The sequence below is a fragment of the Ananas comosus genome, linkage group 19, assembly GCF_001540865.1.
Source record: "Ananas comosus cultivar F153 linkage group 19, ASM154086v1, whole genome shotgun sequence".
NCBI lineage: Eukaryota > Viridiplantae > Streptophyta > Magnoliopsida > Poales > Bromeliaceae > Ananas > Ananas comosus.
Genome location: NC_033639.1, coordinates 1,627,682 through 1,645,118, shown reverse-complemented (window position 1 = coordinate 1,645,118; position 17,437 = coordinate 1,627,682). Strand labels below are relative to the sequence as shown.

The 17,437-nt window shown below is 32.3% G+C and overlaps 2 protein-coding genes across 2 annotated transcripts; both read left to right on the top strand.

Moving 5' to 3' along the window:
- LOC109724637 lies at positions 536 to 2,304 on the top strand. The gene is made up of 3 exons (XM_020253519.1): positions 536 to 695; positions 837 to 915; positions 1,870 to 2,304. Exons 1-3 carry the CDS (start codon positions 687 to 689, stop codon positions 2,154 to 2,156), a joined length of 375 nt encoding a protein of 124 aa, XP_020109108.1. The 5' UTR covers positions 536 to 686; the 3' UTR covers positions 2,157 to 2,304.
- Positions 7,060 to 7,989, top strand: LOC109724629. The gene is made up of 3 exons (XM_020253510.1): positions 7,060 to 7,222; positions 7,310 to 7,388; positions 7,512 to 7,989. Exons 1-3 carry the CDS (start codon positions 7,214 to 7,216, stop codon positions 7,793 to 7,795), a joined length of 372 nt encoding a protein of 123 aa, XP_020109099.1. The 5' UTR covers positions 7,060 to 7,213; the 3' UTR covers positions 7,796 to 7,989.

Sequence of the window (17,437 nt, the reverse complement as noted above, 5' to 3'; positions counted from 1 at the left end):
TTATTAGCGGTGTTGATGCATTGTATTTGTCCTAATTTTTTGAAAGTTGCCGAGTTGCAGTGTTCGAGTTGTATCATATTTCGTCTCTTGTGTCAGTATCTATCACGTCTAACTGTTTATCCTATGAAATAAATGCCTTAGCTTCAATTAAAATTGTCTAAATTGGGTACGGATTCGCATAAACGTTTGGATATCCACATCCATTGACAGTAGTAGTAGGTTTGGTAACATGATAACTTAGTAAGGCACCAACTGTTGTACTTTGAAAGGTCACCTAAAAAAATAAAATCTGAAAGTGTTTTCAATTTTTTTTTATTTTTTATTTTGTGGTATAAGATTATAAAAACAATCGTCATTAGGAAAAAATATGATTTTTTTTAATGTAATAAAATAATGGTGAGAGGAAGTTTCTTTCTTTTTCGCTACTTAGAAAATGAGAGTAAGTCAACAAAAAGACTTGGTCCGTTGACGATTGACCGTTGACCCATGACTCAGTATCCTCCCCCCTCTTTTATTTAGGCCACTAAAAAAAAAATTTCTACAAATAGCAGGAAAAACCCAACCATACACACACTACCTTGTATAATCTCTCTCTCTCTCTCTCTCTCTCTCTCTCTTAAAAAAAAAAAGGAAAAAAAACTATATATACACTGTGGGCTTCAAGTAATTAGTTCTCTCTTAAGAAGATGGTTAAGGTAAGTTAAATGTTTGAGTGTTGTGTTATTAAGTTTGAGTTGCTTTATACATTCTTGTAAAGTTCTAATGAGATAAATTAATTAATTAGCTATATTAACTTGAGTTATTTATTGTGTTAATTTGTTGATTAATTAATGCAGCAAAAGATGGTTCTTAAGCTGTCAATGGAGGATCCCAAGAAGCGCTCAAAAGCACTTCAAATTGCTGCTGGATTCACTGGTAATTAATTAATTAATTAATTAATTATTTACCCACTAATTAATTAAGATCCCAATTCTCTCTTACGCTTTACAATCAAGTAGTTTATTTCAAAAATGGAAAATGCTTTGGGTTACCCACAAAAATAAATTAAGCTCACTAAGGCTATGTATGATTGGGGGTTAACACGTACTCTTAATTAATTAGGAAATATTTTTTTTTAATTTTTTGAATAACTACTTGTTCTAAAATATATGTAAGAATAAGTTCAAAATTGTGTTTGGTTAAAAATTCTTTTATTCTTAAGAATAGTTAAAAATATGTTCCGCAGTTATCTCAAAAATAAAAAAGAATAATAATAAAAAATATATATATATAAACTATGCAAAATGATATGATGTTTTTAACATATTATATGCTATAATACGTGCTATTTTATTTATAATTAATACTGGTAGTGCTTTTGTTACTAATAACGATAACAAAAATAGATATTACTATTACTATTATTTGTATTATTATAAATATAAGAAAAACTAAAGTAAAATATTATTATTATTGTTAATTATGTGTTATATTTATTTTATTTAGCCAAGTATAAGCATGATTATATCTTTCTTTAGTTTTAATTAGCTAGATACAAGCACTACAACAAAATAGGTTTTAGAAGACGCTTTTTAGATGATACTTTTTTCTAGCATCTTCAATATTTGGCATATGCCGACATCACGATTAAGTATCGCCAATAAACATGAAAATTTTTCGACGCTATATTAAAACGTCAGTATATTTATTCCGACACGTTTTACCTAACGACTCTTTACTCGACGCTTTAAAGTGTCGCTGGTTATTATTTGAAGTGTCCATAAGTATAAGATTTGTTATAGTAAAGCAAGAGAATAGACTTATGGTTCTGCTATGCAGTACTCCTCATTAATAATTTCAGCTAAGTTTGATTGTACTGCTAACTTTTAGGTGTAACATCGACATCGTTGGAAGGCGATCGGATCGTAGTAGTCGGCGACGGAGTCGATCCAGTAACCCTAACGGCCGCACTGAGAAAGCGAATGGGCTACGCAGAATTGATCAGCGTCGCAGTTGTTGAAGAGAAGAAAGAGGAAAAGAAAGAGACCGCGATGAAGAGCGTTCAACCAACACCCCTTCCATATCATAATTTTACAGTTGTGCCACCATACCCATACCCTTACCCATATGCTGTTCAACAAGATTGTAGCTATGACAATTCTTGTACAATTATGTAGGAAAAAATATAGCCTAGCAATTGAATTTGCAATCAAATTTCACCTCATGTAATTAAGAATTTGAGTTTGTATTTTTTGAAAGGTACAATTATATGAATTTGTGGTTATAGTAAATTGTTGTTAATTAAGATCATCTCCGTTTTTAGTTTGTATAGGTCGAGGACCATCTCTAAATTTTTCCTGTTTATATTTGTTGGGAGTTTTACAATTTTTTTTTTGGTCTAATTTTTATATATTATTTGCAAATATCAATTTTCTTTTGTCAAATAGCTCTATAAAATTTTCTTCATAAAAATCGGTTATCATCTAAAACTCAGCCAAACGCTCTACACCTTTTAACCAAAATTAATTTTCCAAACAAAAATTAATTCTGTAGAAATTACTTTTTCAGAATTTAGGCCAAACAAACTCTTATTATCTGATGGCAGAACATCATCATGTTCAGAATCATCTGTGATATCCAAAGTAGATTGATTTTTAATTTTGACAATTAGATTGTTTAAAATTTATCAACTATTTTAGTAGATTCCTCTCCTCAAACGAAATTTCTAGTTGAATAGTTATTTTAGTCGTTTGTTTTGCACATAATTTTGTATAGCCTGGAAATACAATGAAACTTACTTTTCTTATTTAGTTATGATAATTATGCATCACAATTGAAGAACGAGGGAAATAAGTCTTCAATTTTTATTTATTTTTTATATATTAGAATAGAAAAAATAAATTTTCTTGTGTTTTAAAAATTTAAAATATTATGTGGATTATAAATGGTCAAAACAATTGTATAATTAGTAACATTGATTGGGCAGAAGATTGAATTTCTTATTTAATAAAATTTAGTAAATCTAATTACCAAAATTAAAAATTTGGCCATCTATTTACAAAATGTGCTGAAGTTCTCAACATTTTTATTTACAAAAGTTGGATGTAAAGATTATCTTAATCTTTTATAAAGCTATCAGATTTCTATTAGGGTGCGTTTGGTTCGCGCTACTTTTTAAAGATTCCTAGTAATCCAATGGGAATAAAAAAATATGACGGTGTTTGGCTAAACGCACTAAGTAATCTAGTTGGTAATATTGGATTCACTTGGGAATAAGATTCACCCCAAAGTACTAATCTCATTCCCTTGAGGGAGGGTAGGTATCCTCATATTAATGGATTGGGGTAATCATAATATGTCTAATCTCTTTCTTTCTTCTTACCCGCCGGCTAATTGATATCATTTTTCTTTACACTCTAACCTTATATCTCTCTCTAAACTTATTTTTCTCTCTAAAATTCAACTTTTTTTTTTCTCTCTAAACTAAGCTTTCTCTCTCTCTCTTTCTAAAATTTCAACTCTTTCACTCCCTCTAGTTTCGACTATATTTTTCTTTCTATTTTTTTAATTATGCTCTCTCTCTAACTTATACTCTCTCTCATTTTTTTCTAAAAAGATGTTGAAACTTTTGGTAAATTTATCTAAAATTAAATAAATAAATAAATTAATTAATTGTATATTTTTTGTAATATTAAATAACATGGCTAATTAATATTACCGTGCGAACCAAACACAAGAATTCTACATTCTTAGTAATAGGATGAATATGAATAAGATTCTCGGATATCTTTTATTCCTAGTAATCTTTCATAATGCGAATCAAACGCACCCTTATGTCAGTGTACATTTATGTAGGATTGGCCCACGGTATTACTTTTGTCATATCATGGCAAATTATAATATAATTGTAGCATACGGAAATTTTATAGAGAGCAAATATGAATGAGATATCCCATGTGGTGCTAATTGGAAGGATCTCGGGAGTGAAAGATGAGTTAGTATTTGCCGTTGGGTTTGAGTATAAATAAGAACTAGCTATTACAGGAATATATATAAGTATGAGGATAAGAAAAATAGCGTTTGGAATAAAATTGGATTGTTCCCGGAAATAAGAATAATTTTAAGTAGTTTTATATAGAAAATGGAGGTGTTGGTAGGGATAACCGAGAACTACTATTCTCGGATAAAAAATTAGCGTTTGGATATAAAGGGGGGACAAGGGCCTATTCCTATCCCTATCCCCTAACCAAACGCTATCCCCTAACAGTTTGGTTCGGGTATAAACAAGAACTAACTATTACAGGGATAGGTACAAGTATGGGGATAAGAAAAATAGTGTTTGGATGAAAATTGGGTTGTTCCCGGGGATAAGAACAATTTTAGATAATTTTATATAGAAAACGGAGGTGAATAACCGAGAACTACTATTTTCGGATAAAAAATTAGCGTTTGGGTATAAAGGAGGGGATAAGGGCTATTCCTATCCCTATCTCTTAACCAAACGCTGCTAAAAAATTAGCGTTTGGATTTAATGGGCCAGTACCAGACCAAGGTCTAATTAATGATTATTGATGAGAATTGTGTTTAAAATGTACGACTTGCTAGAACTTGAAGTTGTAGAAGAGGGCGGGTGAAGTTCTAAGTGAAGGACGGTAGAGATGGTTATTTAGTGCACTGCAATTTTACAAATTAGTGAAATTTCGGTAAAATATTGTATTTAACACAATTTAGATTGTTGAGGTTGCGTTTGAGAAGCGTTAGAGTGTTTTCTCTGCCAAAACGGGGCGAAAGCGGCACGTAAGGGGAGTTTGGAGTGCAAAATGTGCACAATATGCAAAAAAAGAATTTTTTGTTGTGTATTGGTACTAAATTTGAGCATTGATACTCAATAGAAAAGTTAGAAGATTTATCATTCGGATAATTTGAAGAACTTTTTTGGAGTACCGGTATACAGCTGTCTACTGTTACTAAATATGAGTACTGGTACTCAATATTGCGAGAGCCAAAACTGCACAGGTTGTAAATTTTTTGTTTGGAGAACTTTTGGAGATATTTTTAGCATCTATATATGCTCCTTTTTCCTTCTTCCTCCTCTCGTTCTTTTCCACTATGAGAGAAAAGTGAGTCTCTACCCTTCTCTTTTTCTTCTTCACGTTTTCTCCTATTTTCCCCACCCATCTTCTTATTCTTCTTCATTCTTTCCCACTAGAAGCTTCAAACAACCAAAAGCTTGGAGTCGGAGCATGAGGCTCGAAAGAGGGGTGTGTTGGAGCTTTCAATCTTCAACTCTAGCAACTTGCACCTTGTTTGGAATGGGTACAAGATGGGGTATAAGGGGCTTATACCCAATCTTGTATCCAAACAAGATTCAACACAGGTGGGAACTGTTGTTCCCACCTTAGCGGGTTATCCCTGGTGGGAACAAGCTTGGGAACCCACTTGGGGGAAAGAGAAAGAGAGACATTTTTATTTTAAATTTAAATTTAAATTTAAATTTAAATTTTTTAAATTTATAATTTTAAAATTTAAACTTATAATTTAAAATTATAAATTTAAAAGTTTAAATTTTAAATTTTATATTTTAAATTTTATAATTTTAGTTTTTAAATTTTAAATTTGCTAGTTTATATTTTTGAAATTTAAATTTGGTCTTAGATTTAAAATTTAATATTTAAAATTATAATTTTAAATTTAAATTTTAAATTTTAAAATTTAAAAGTTAAAATTTTTAATTTTCAATTTAAAATTATAAGTTTAAAATATAAAAATTTAAATTCAATTATAGGGATAATATCATTATAACTAACAACTATTCCTCTTATTTCCAATAACCATCTAAACTCAATTTTTCTAGTTCCAGCTTATACTTACATTTTCATCCAAATAAAAAAATATCCCTGTTGTTACAAAAATTCATACTTGTATCTATCTCCGGTATAACTAGTTCCTACTAATTCCTGAACCAAACGGAGCCTTATGTTTCATTTAAAGTTTGAATTGAGATTAGTAGTTATGTTTAAACACTCTAATTTGGTGGATTTGAGAGTAGATTAAAGATTTTCTAGTTTATATCAAATTAGGGTTAAATTGGTGATTTCTAAATATGGGTCCGGACCTTGTAGGGAAGGTCCGGACCTTGAACCTGTCATGAACTTTTTTTTATATATTTTTTTTAATTCTAATCTAATTCTAATTGCTTCCAAATCTACAAATAAGATGTGGGGGTGTCTTTAAAAGTTAGTTAAAAATAAATTATCTTTTAGAAAACCCTAAAGCAATAAGTTTCTCTAGGCACAATTAATTAACTTACTTTTTGTCACCATATAATTTGTTTCTTTCATGAAGGTGGGAATGCGTATTCTTTATTCTAGTCAAAATTAGTCATCTCAATTTTGCATACGAACCTGACTCTTTTGTATTATTCTAGGGAAAACTTCAAAAATCCCCCCGTGGTTTCGTAGTTTTTCACTTTGCCCTCCTGTGGTTTAAAGTGTATCAATTTGCCCCCCTGTAGTTTCGTTTTTATCTTTTCAGTAGTTTTTTCGTTAATATTTCATTAAATTATATACAAAAAACTTCAGATACCCATCTAGATTTATCAAATATTCACTTTAGTACCCCTTAATTTTAACTTTATTACTGATTTAATAAAAAAAAATAATGAAATTGATAAGAAAAAGAGAAAAACAAAACCACAAGGGGGCAAAGTGAGAAACTACGAAACTACAGGGGAGTTTTTTGAAGTTTTTTCATTATTCTATCTAGTAAACCACATGTGTTTTAGGTAATCAAATAAATCAGATCTAGAAAAATCGAATGACTTCTCTACTATTATTAAAGTTCGCTACTTTTTGCTATTAAGGTAACTACGTGTTAATATTATTTTTTGGCCATTTACTATTTGAAAACTACTAAGTTTCAAGTCATGATATATGCAAAAAGAAGAGTCAACTAAGGACAATTCCGTGTGGAAAGGATCCATGTGTTTAGTAGTCCTTTGACCCATTGACTCCACACAAACCACTCCTCTCTCTCTCTCTCTCTCTCTCTCTCTCTCTCTCTCTCAAGATCTATAAGTATGCATAGCAGGGACCTTATAATTTGCAAACCCAGTGTTATATTGATTGCTTCATATACACACCTCTCTCTCTCTCTCTCTCTCTATCTCTCTCTATATATTTCTCTCTTTCTCCCTAAAGAAAAGGAATATACCTGTAGTTATATCTCTACCAAAATGGTTAAGGTAAATTAAGTTCTCAATGAGCTTTATTGTACAGCTTAATTATCTACCTAATTGTGTTTGTCCATTAAAGTTGATTAATTATTGCAGCAAAAGATGGTTCTCAAGGTCTCAATGGAGGATCCCAAGAAACGCTCAAAGGCACTTCAAATTGCTACTCGATTTATTGGTAATGATCAATTACAAACAAAGATGACATTAATTTTTTCCTCTTCTCATTTTTGCAAAAGACAATTTTAAGTTTAATTCAATTGCTAAATATTTATGTTTCTTAATGGTTGGATTTTTATAGGTGTTATATCCGCATCGTTGGAAGGCGATAAGATCGTGGTGGTCGGCGACGGGATCGATGCGATCGCTCTAACGACAGCGCTGAGGAAGCGAATGTTCTACGCAGAATTGATCAACGTCGCGCCTGTGGAGGCTAAGAAAGAGGAGAAGAAGGAGGAGAAGAAAGAGGAGAAGAAACCAACACCACCCCTCCCATATCATAATTTTGCAGTGGTTCAACCATACCCATACCCATACCCATATGTTGATCAAGAGTCTAGTTATGACCCTTGCCGTATTATGTAGAAGAAGATTATTATGAGTTAGTAAGGGAACCAACCCAAAAATGTGTTCTCCTTTTGTTTGGTGGTTTTGGGCTTTTAAGATACTTACTAGGCTAGGGAGCAATTTTGAAAATTTTCAATCAAATTTCCATCTATTGTGATACTATGTATTTGGTTTTGAAAGGTATAAAAATGTGAGTTTGTGGTTATTATTGACTTGTTATTGGTTATGACATCTTAAGATCTCTCTTACTAGCTTAAAAATGTCAATATCCTCTCTCGTGGTGGTTGTCAGATTGGGCTGAATTACGATCGAAGATCAAGGGTGTTATGTCTTTGTTCAAATGAAGCGTGAGAGTAAATTTTTCTGACAAAATGATGTTCGTTGTTCGCAAGACGAATAGATGGTCTATTGTATAAAGTGTGAGAAATTTCTGTAATTTGTTGATGCGGAAGAGATCTAACTGTTCTCTAAAAAATTGAAAGTTCGTTTACTTGATAAAACTTATTGATGTAAAATATTAAGTATTAAAGGTCGAGATTGTCTTTTACCTTTATAAATTAATAGGATCGTTGTCATATCAATATAGGGTTAAAATTTTCCACTCTAAATGATACTAGCTAATGGAGTTTTGTTTGAATATATGAACATCTTATATGAATTTTTTTTTATGTTTTTCACTTATAACTTGAGAGTTATATAATGCATCATACATGCAGCATCGTAGTTATTTTTTTCAAAATAAGACAGCACCTCGTTAGTCGGCCGCATGCACAGTGACTTATAGAGAAGATGAAAGCAAAATTTTCAAGTTGGAATCATATAAGAAATCTCCTGTCACAAAATTATTGCTAAAGTAGTGAAGATACCACGCGTTGCGGCGGGTCGATTTTATAAAAATAAATAAAGTTAAAAATTTTAGAATTAAAAAGTCAAAAAATAAAAACATACAAATAAAAGAAACTAAATAAAAAACTGCTATAGTGAAAACATAAGAATAGAAATGTAAAACGGATAAAAAATATAAGAATAATAAATTATATTTATAATAGCAGTAAAAGTTGAGGATTAAAATATTATATGTATCGTAGTTCGAGCCAAAATTGCAACTAATTAAAGTATGAGACCGAAAGCATCACATAGCTTATAATTTGAGTAAGAAAATATAACCCATTAAATTTGAGGACTAAAGTGTCACGCGTCTTGTAGTTTTAGAATCAAAAATGTAATTTGTTCTTTTTATATTTTAATTTTATTCCAAGTGAAGATAGAGTTAAGTATTGATCTGTTTTGTTCAATCAGTAATTATATTCACAAAACGAATATGTTAAGCTATGTGATGCTTTCTAATATTAGATTTGATGTCACACCCCAATAATGACATCAAATCTAATATTTTAATTTTATTCCAAGTGAAGATAGAGTTAAGTATTGATCTGTTTTGTTCAATCAGTAATTATATTCACAAAACGAATATGTTAAGCTATCTAATAAATTTTAATATTAGATTTGATGTCACACCCCAATAATCCCATACCAGATATGAATGTGGATGTGATTGGGTATATAAGAGACTTAGACACTAGTAATAATAACTGTGCTTAAGTATTTTGGGCCGATGTTTGGGCCCAACGAATTATTTTTGCTAGTGGCTTGGATCATTACATTTGGTATCAGAGCCAATTCACCAGCCGAAAGTATGAGATGAGTTTTGGTTGAGTCAGGGTCGGTGATTGACAAGCTAAGTTAGGGTCTGAATGACAAAGACTAGCGAGACGAGTCTCACATCGCAGTCTCACATCGCTTGGTGATCTTGGGCTGTGTGTATGATTGGACTGACGAGGGCGTCAGGGCCATAACGGGGGGAGTTTGTCACGCCTCAATAATCTCACATCGGATATGAATGGGAATGTAATTGGGTATATAAGAAACTTAGACACTAGTAATAATAACTGGGTTTAAATATTTTGGGCCCAACGAGTTATTGTTACTAGTGGCCTGAATCGTTACATTTGAATCAATCAATAATATTTTTACTTCAAAATTTGACTGCTTCTTTTAGCTTTACAATTTAGTTACTATGCTTCATGTAATTAATATTCATAACTATATTTATTAAAATAAATAATTAACTTAAACTTCATCAATTTTTTTCTTTTATTTTTCAATATACAATCTATATGTAATTGATTAGTATAATAAAACTAAAATTTATACTTAATAATATAATCAAAACTATTTTAAAATATGTATAAATATTTATGTATTTTAATTTTTAAATAATAAAAGCGGAAGAAATTAAATTGTATTAAAAAAAAGTCTAACTTTATAGTCTAAATAAAGAAATATAAAATAAAATAAAAAATTAAAAAAATGAGCCCACTTCTAGTGGTCCCCACACACCGCCAACCCCAGTGGGCACCTAAAATATCATTGCTTGTTGGGGGCAATTCTGTGGCCAAAAATATTCCATGCACGACATGGTACCGGCGGAAACGAGCCGAGCTTGAAATTAATTTCGAGCCTAAATTTACGCTCAAGTTTGGCTTGAAATTAATTCAAGCTGAGCTCGAGCAATTCTAAATTTGAGTCGAGCGAGCTCGAGGCCTAAATGAGCTGCTTGAAATTTTTAACCTCCTGCAATCTATAGTTTAATTTTTATAAAACATTATCTAAAATTTGATATAAAAAAAAGCTAATAAAAATCTAATAGTTTAACCTACAAAATAAATGAACAAAATACGATATTATAATACTAAAAAAATTAGGAAAAGCGACTCTGCGAGGAAGTGAAAAAGAGAGAAAGAGAGCAATTAGAGTAGGATTTTGCTGGTTTGATTTTGTGGGCCCAATAATCTAAATTCTATATACATATAATTAAAATATATAATATATATTATTTTATATAATTAAAAGGAGCTGAGCTAGAATACTATCGGTAGCAAACGGGCTCCGTTACCACCCATTTGTTTTCGATTATAAAGCCTCCAAATTGATGATCGGCACCGTTGAACATGATCTATACCACTTGAAGTATTTAGAAACACTACAACAAAAACGGTCTATAGCGACACTTTTAAATGTCTGTACAGGTCAAAAAAAGTGCTGCTGGCTAAATTACCTACACTTTTAAAAAGTGTTGCTATATGTGGGGTCGCTAGGTATATAGTGACAGTTAAAGAGTGTCGGTATAAGCCAAAAAGAGTGCTGCTAATTTACTAACACTTATTTAAACATTTAGCAACCGCCGGAACTCTATCTCGTTGGCTGCGGCGGCGGAGGATGAGGAGAGGGAAGGGCTCTTTGTCTAGAATTTCAGTGGATTGAGCAAGGGGAGAAGGGGAGATGGTAATCGATTTTTCTTTTTTTTTTTTTCTTTTCTATTTGTAATCGGGCCGAATGGGCTGGGTGGGGTGAGTTGAGTAGAGTAACTTCTTATTTTTGGTTGGATTAGGCTTTTTATTTAGGCATTAGTAGATTTTTTTTTAAAGTTTTGATATAAATGTGACACTTATACAAAAGTGTCCCAAACATGTTTCGCTGTACCCTAATTCTGTTGTAGTGAAATCAAATGTCATTCTTTTTCGATATTGTTCTCTTGTCCATCAAATGGGCATAAAAATGAGCGGCTGAAAATTAATATCCTCTAAAAAGTGATGATATAAATTTTGTAATCAAGATCGAGAGTATAGATCCTATTCTAAATAGGTTAAAAAATTTTCTAACCAAAATTTAATTGATTTGGATAGCTTTACACCGTTGAATGAGAAAACGCCTCATATCTACCATTAAAATTACAAATTTTGAAACCCTTTGATCATTAGGTCAATGATGTCGAAATGATTTGAATTTGGTTTCTAGATACTTCAAGTGGTATAGATCATGTTCAACGGTGTCGATCGTCAATTTAAAGGCTCCATTATCAAAAACAAATGGGTGGCAACGGAGCCGGTTTGCTACCGATAGCATTCCTGCTCAACTCTAATTAAAAGATATATTATATAGAATTATATATATATATATATATATATATAGAGAGAGAGAGAGAGAGAGAGAGAGAGTTTGGCTACTATATATATTTTTATGAGTACAAACCCCTTTATACTAATAAGTTTTCGATCGTTAGATCTATCCTTTTGACTATTTCCATCCGTTAAATCATACTATTCAATGAACTACCTGCTCAATCTTAGGGGACCACTATCATTCTAATCACATATCCAACGGCTGAAAATTTATAAGTATAAAGGGGTCTATACTTATAAGAGTATAGTAGCCTGAACCTAGCTATATATATAGAATTAGGCTACTATACTATTAATAGTACAAACCGCTTGCTATTAGGTTTTCAGTCCTTAGATGAAGGGATGTGCGGTCAGGATAATAGTAGCCCCTTAGGGTTGAGTGGGTGGCTAGTTGAATAGTATGATCTAACGGATGAAAATGACCAAAAAGATAGATCTAACAGCAGAAAACTCGATAGCACCAAATACTTGATACTATCGATAGTATAATAGCCGGACTCTATACATGTAGGCAGATCTAACGGTAGAAAACTCAATAGTATAAAGCGCTTAGTACTATGGATAGTATAGATAGTATAGCAGCCGGACTATATGTATATAGAGAGAGAGTCTGGCTACTATATTATCGATAGTATCAAATGCTTAGTGCTATCGAATTTTGTGCCGTTAGATCATATTATTCAACTAACCACCCACTCAACTCTAGGGGATCACTATCATTCTAACTGCACATCCNCTCCGTGCTTCCATAAGCATACTAGCCCACTCTATATATATATATATATATATATATATATATATATATATAGTCCAGCTATGGTGCTTGTAAAAGCACCAAACACTTGGTGCTTGTAAGTTTTTTACCGTTAGATTTACTCTACGGATCATTTTCAACCATTAAATTATACTATTTAACCAACCACCCACTCAACCCTATGGGACCCGCATCATCCTAACCGCATATCTCTTAATCCAATAGCTAAAAATCTACAAGTACCAATGTTTTAGTACTTTTAAAAGCATAGGAGCTCAATTTTGTATATGTATATACACATATATATACATATATGTATATACACATGTATATATATATATATAGCGTGCTACCTTTTTCTCAAAAAAAAAGAAAAAAAAAAAGAAAAAACTAGATGGCCAAAAAAATAGCTACGTACATCGATCCCCAGCTGTACACTAATCTTGACATTTTAAGGACAAAAGTAAGGTCTAGTTTTGACATGTGAAGCTTCCTTGGAGAGGTCAGGAGGTTAACAGGTGAAGCTTAGTAAGTCTTGTCTGCCACATAATCAAGTCAAGTCTTCCAAAGGGCCTGATTGGGATTGATATATGGCCTCTTTTTAGCACATGAAGTAAATGATACATTTGGAAGGGCGCAATTTCTTCGCAAACTCATATGCAAAAAACTTTCTATGCGCTAGTTATTCATCAGTAGTGGAGAATATTTGAAATGCCTAATGCATCCCGTCATTAATGACCAGCTACATACTGATCGTCCCTAAAGCAAGTGACAAAGAATTTGGTGATTAATACCCGAAGTCCCAAGTTCGAATTCTAATTGATTCATATTTACAGCTTAGTTTATTTCTAAATGAAATAAACGAGATGGGTATCTCTCAAAAAAAAAAACAAAAATCAAGGAAAAAAAAAAGACCAGCTACATCACCATGTCATAGGGCTGGCAAATGAGAGAGGCAGCTGGTGTTCGACTTGTGTTCGGCTCGATATTCGGCTCGCTCGAGCTCGGCTCGAATTAGTTTCAAGCAAGCTTGAGCCTAAATTTAGGGGCTCGAAATTAATTTCAAACCGAGCTTGAATATTACTCGACTTGCTCGAATTAAGCTCGAAAAGCTCGATATATATATACATATATATGTATGTATATATATATATATTTATATATATTATATATATATATTATATATATTAAGATATATACATTATTATAGATATAGGTATGGTATATATAGTATATATATATATATGTATGTATGTAGTATAGTATATACTATATATATATATATATATGTATGTATATATGTAGGTAGTATATATATATATATTATATATGTATGTATTATATATATATATCATATATTATATCTGTATATATATATATATATATATATAATATATTTATGTAGTATATATATTATATATAGTATATATGTATGTATTATATACATATTATGTATGTATATATATGTATTATATTAATATATCATATAATAAATATGTAATGTAGTATATATTATATATACATCATAATATATGCTACTATAATCTATTATGTATTTATATATATATCAATATATAGTATGTATATATATTATATATATATATATATGTATGTTAATAGATATATAGTATATACATACATCTAGATTATATATATATATTAATATTATATTATATGTATGTATATATAATATATATGGTTATATCATACCGTATATATGTATATATATATCGCTTTTCGAGCTTATATTCGAGCAACGACGATAATATTCAGCTCGGCTTTGAAGTTAATTTCGAGCAGCCTAAATTAGGCTCAAGCTGCCTTGAACACTAATTGAGCGAGCGAAGTCGAGCGAGCGAATATCGAGACGGGGGCACGAACACAAGTTCGAACCGCGCCTCTCTTTTGCCAGCCTCTATGACATGGGCGTGACTGTAGCTGGTCTTTTTTATTTTCCTTATTTTGTATTTTTTTTTTGAGGGATTACATATCGTGTATTTCATTTTAGTATAAACTACTGTAAAGAATCAATTGAATTCAAATAGTTGGGGACTTTTGGGTATTAATCCAAAATTCATTTCACTTGTTGAGGGAGGGATCGAGTATGCTGTGGTCATTAATGACGGGGAATGGCATTATGATTTGCAGTTAATATCTACGATACTGTAGAATAGCTAGCGCATTAGAAGTTTTTTGCATATGAGTGTTGGCGAAGAAAATTGCTCCTTCCAATGTATCATTTATGTCTGGTAGCCTATAACAGATGGCCAATATATATCGCAATCGCATCAGTGCCTTGGGAAGGACCTTGACTTGATTGATGTGGCAGATCGAAGACTTACTAGAGCATCACCTTTAACGCTCTTACCTTGCAAGGAAGCTTCACATGGTGTCAAAACTAACTTACGTTTTGTCATTAAATGTAAGTATAGTGTACTGGATGGGGGATATGTCGTACTATTTTTTTGCCTCTGTTTTTTGTCTTTTTTTTTTTTTTTTTTTTTTTTTTTTTTAGAAAAAGGTAGCACGCTACCTGCTTCATTCATTAGGTCAATGAATTTGGCTACAAAGGGTGAGGCAGCTAGCGCCTCAAGGAGTGACAAAACAAAAGAAAGAGAAACTCTAAAAATATCTGAAAAGAGCTAAAAAGGGCACGCAATCTAACAAAATAAACGGCCTCACCCACGTCTACAAAAATTGGTCCACTCCTTCGCTAGTACACTAGTACGATGTGCCATAGAGGTAGCATTCAAGGTAAGGTTTCAAAAAATAACGTTATTTCTCTCGCACCACAACATCTACCACAGGGCCGCCACAAGTATCTGAGTCTTCAGAGTGTTAGATGTCGACCCCCTCCCAGGTAGCTCATCCCAAACAGAAATGACATCCGCACTAGAGGGGAAGATGTAAGACTCGTCAAGGATAGTAATAAAAAGGAACTTGCTAACCACGCATCTCACCAACAAGTGGTCTACGCTTTCCGGATTTGCGCCACACATGACGCATTCACAGTTACCTGCCCATCCCTTTTTAAGAAGGTTGTCCACAGTAGGCAATCTCTTTTTTAGTACCAACCAAAGAAAGATTTTGACTTTTGTCGAAATTTTCAGTCTCCAGATGGTGTGGGCGTCGCGTCATCTTTGATCCCCCCAGTCCTGATGAACGAATACATTGATTTGACTGTAAATATATTCCCAGAATTCCATCTCCAGAGAATGACATCTGGTTGATTTGTAGTCCGTAAGATAGAAAGGATGTTCTTCAACTCCGAAATCCGATGTTTACAGTGCTGTGTGTTTCTTCTCATTCCTCTCAGAATCAATCTCCATCTCCATCCCGAGGTAGAAAAACAGTCACTAAGTCGCACCTCCTTGCGATGAACCTGAGAATAGATTTCTGGAAAGTACAACTTTAGGGACGCGTCCCCACACCATCTGTTAGCCCGAAAATTGATGAGAATACCGTCCCCCAGCCCGTAACTCAACCCGCATTTGAAAACTTCCTTCAAATCTGAAACATTCTTCCACCAATGAGAGGCCGGACGAAAGGACCGTTGTCTGCCACCACGAATGACACACCTCGCACGGGGAATTTTTATCTTTTGGTTCTCCCGTGGGATAGTATTCATGATGTAGATTAAAGTATGTGTATGTATGGTTATCAGGTATTGCGGATCCATAGCTTCCAATAAACGCAAGCGTCTATTGTTAATTACCCCTATAGAATATTAGGGCACCTTCGATTAAGAGACCTCTGAAATACTGAAGATAAACTGGAATTGGACAAAAGGAAATTTATAATTTATTGCTCAATTACATGGCTTTAACCAAGGGCATACCTTCAGTGTACATGAATAGAGCGTAAAGAAAATGTATTTTTCAATTGTATCTTAGTTATATATTCTAAGATACCCAATATATGGTCAAATTAATTTTGTTGGACTCTATATGTTGTGGAGCTCAACACTATTCACCCTAAGATGAAAGATTGATTAAATTCCATATATATATGCATTGGAATTTAATCAGATTTAATTCAGATTAAACTCTAATTATATGTATTAGAGTTTGATTTGGTTAATTGAACTTTAAATGTATGTAATAAAGTCCAATAGAGTTTGATTTGAGCTTTCATCCTAAATATATGTGTTAGGATTAGCCCCAAATATCTTGAATTAGACTCTAATTTTATATTTTAGAGTCTGATACAATTAGGCTCTAAGTTTATGTATTAGAGCTTAGTCACATTTGATTTTGGTTCATCTCAAGGTGAAATATTAACTAAATCCTAATTATATGTATTAGGATTAGTCAGATTTGATTTAAATTAAACTCCAAGTGTATGTATTGGAATCCAACAAATTAATTTGATCAGATGGTTTGATCAATTCTAAATATAGGTTTAGAATTTGATCAAGTTTGAACATGATTGTGATTTGACTCTAGTTTTATATGCTAGAGAATCGAATATTTTGGGAATTGGGATGTTCGTGAAAATTGAACTTGAGTTTAGTTTAACGACATTTCGGTCGATATCGGATTTAGGTTTAGTTTAACGACGTTTCGGTCGATTGATTTGGTGGATTAGTTTAACGACGTTTCGGTCGATGGTTTGGGTTTGGTTCACAAGGTTTATGGTATTGGGTATATGGGATTATGGTTCATGAACTTAGATATGGTTCATGGGTTTATGGTTCATGGACTTATGGTTCATGGGTTTATGGTTCATGGACTTATGGTTCATGGGTTTATGGTTCATGGACTTATGGTTCATGGGTTTATGGTTCATGAACTTGGTGTATGGTTTGTGGTTTATGATCCATGGCTCATGAACTTGATTTGATTCATGAACTTGATTCATAGTTCGTGGATTTGGTGTATGGTA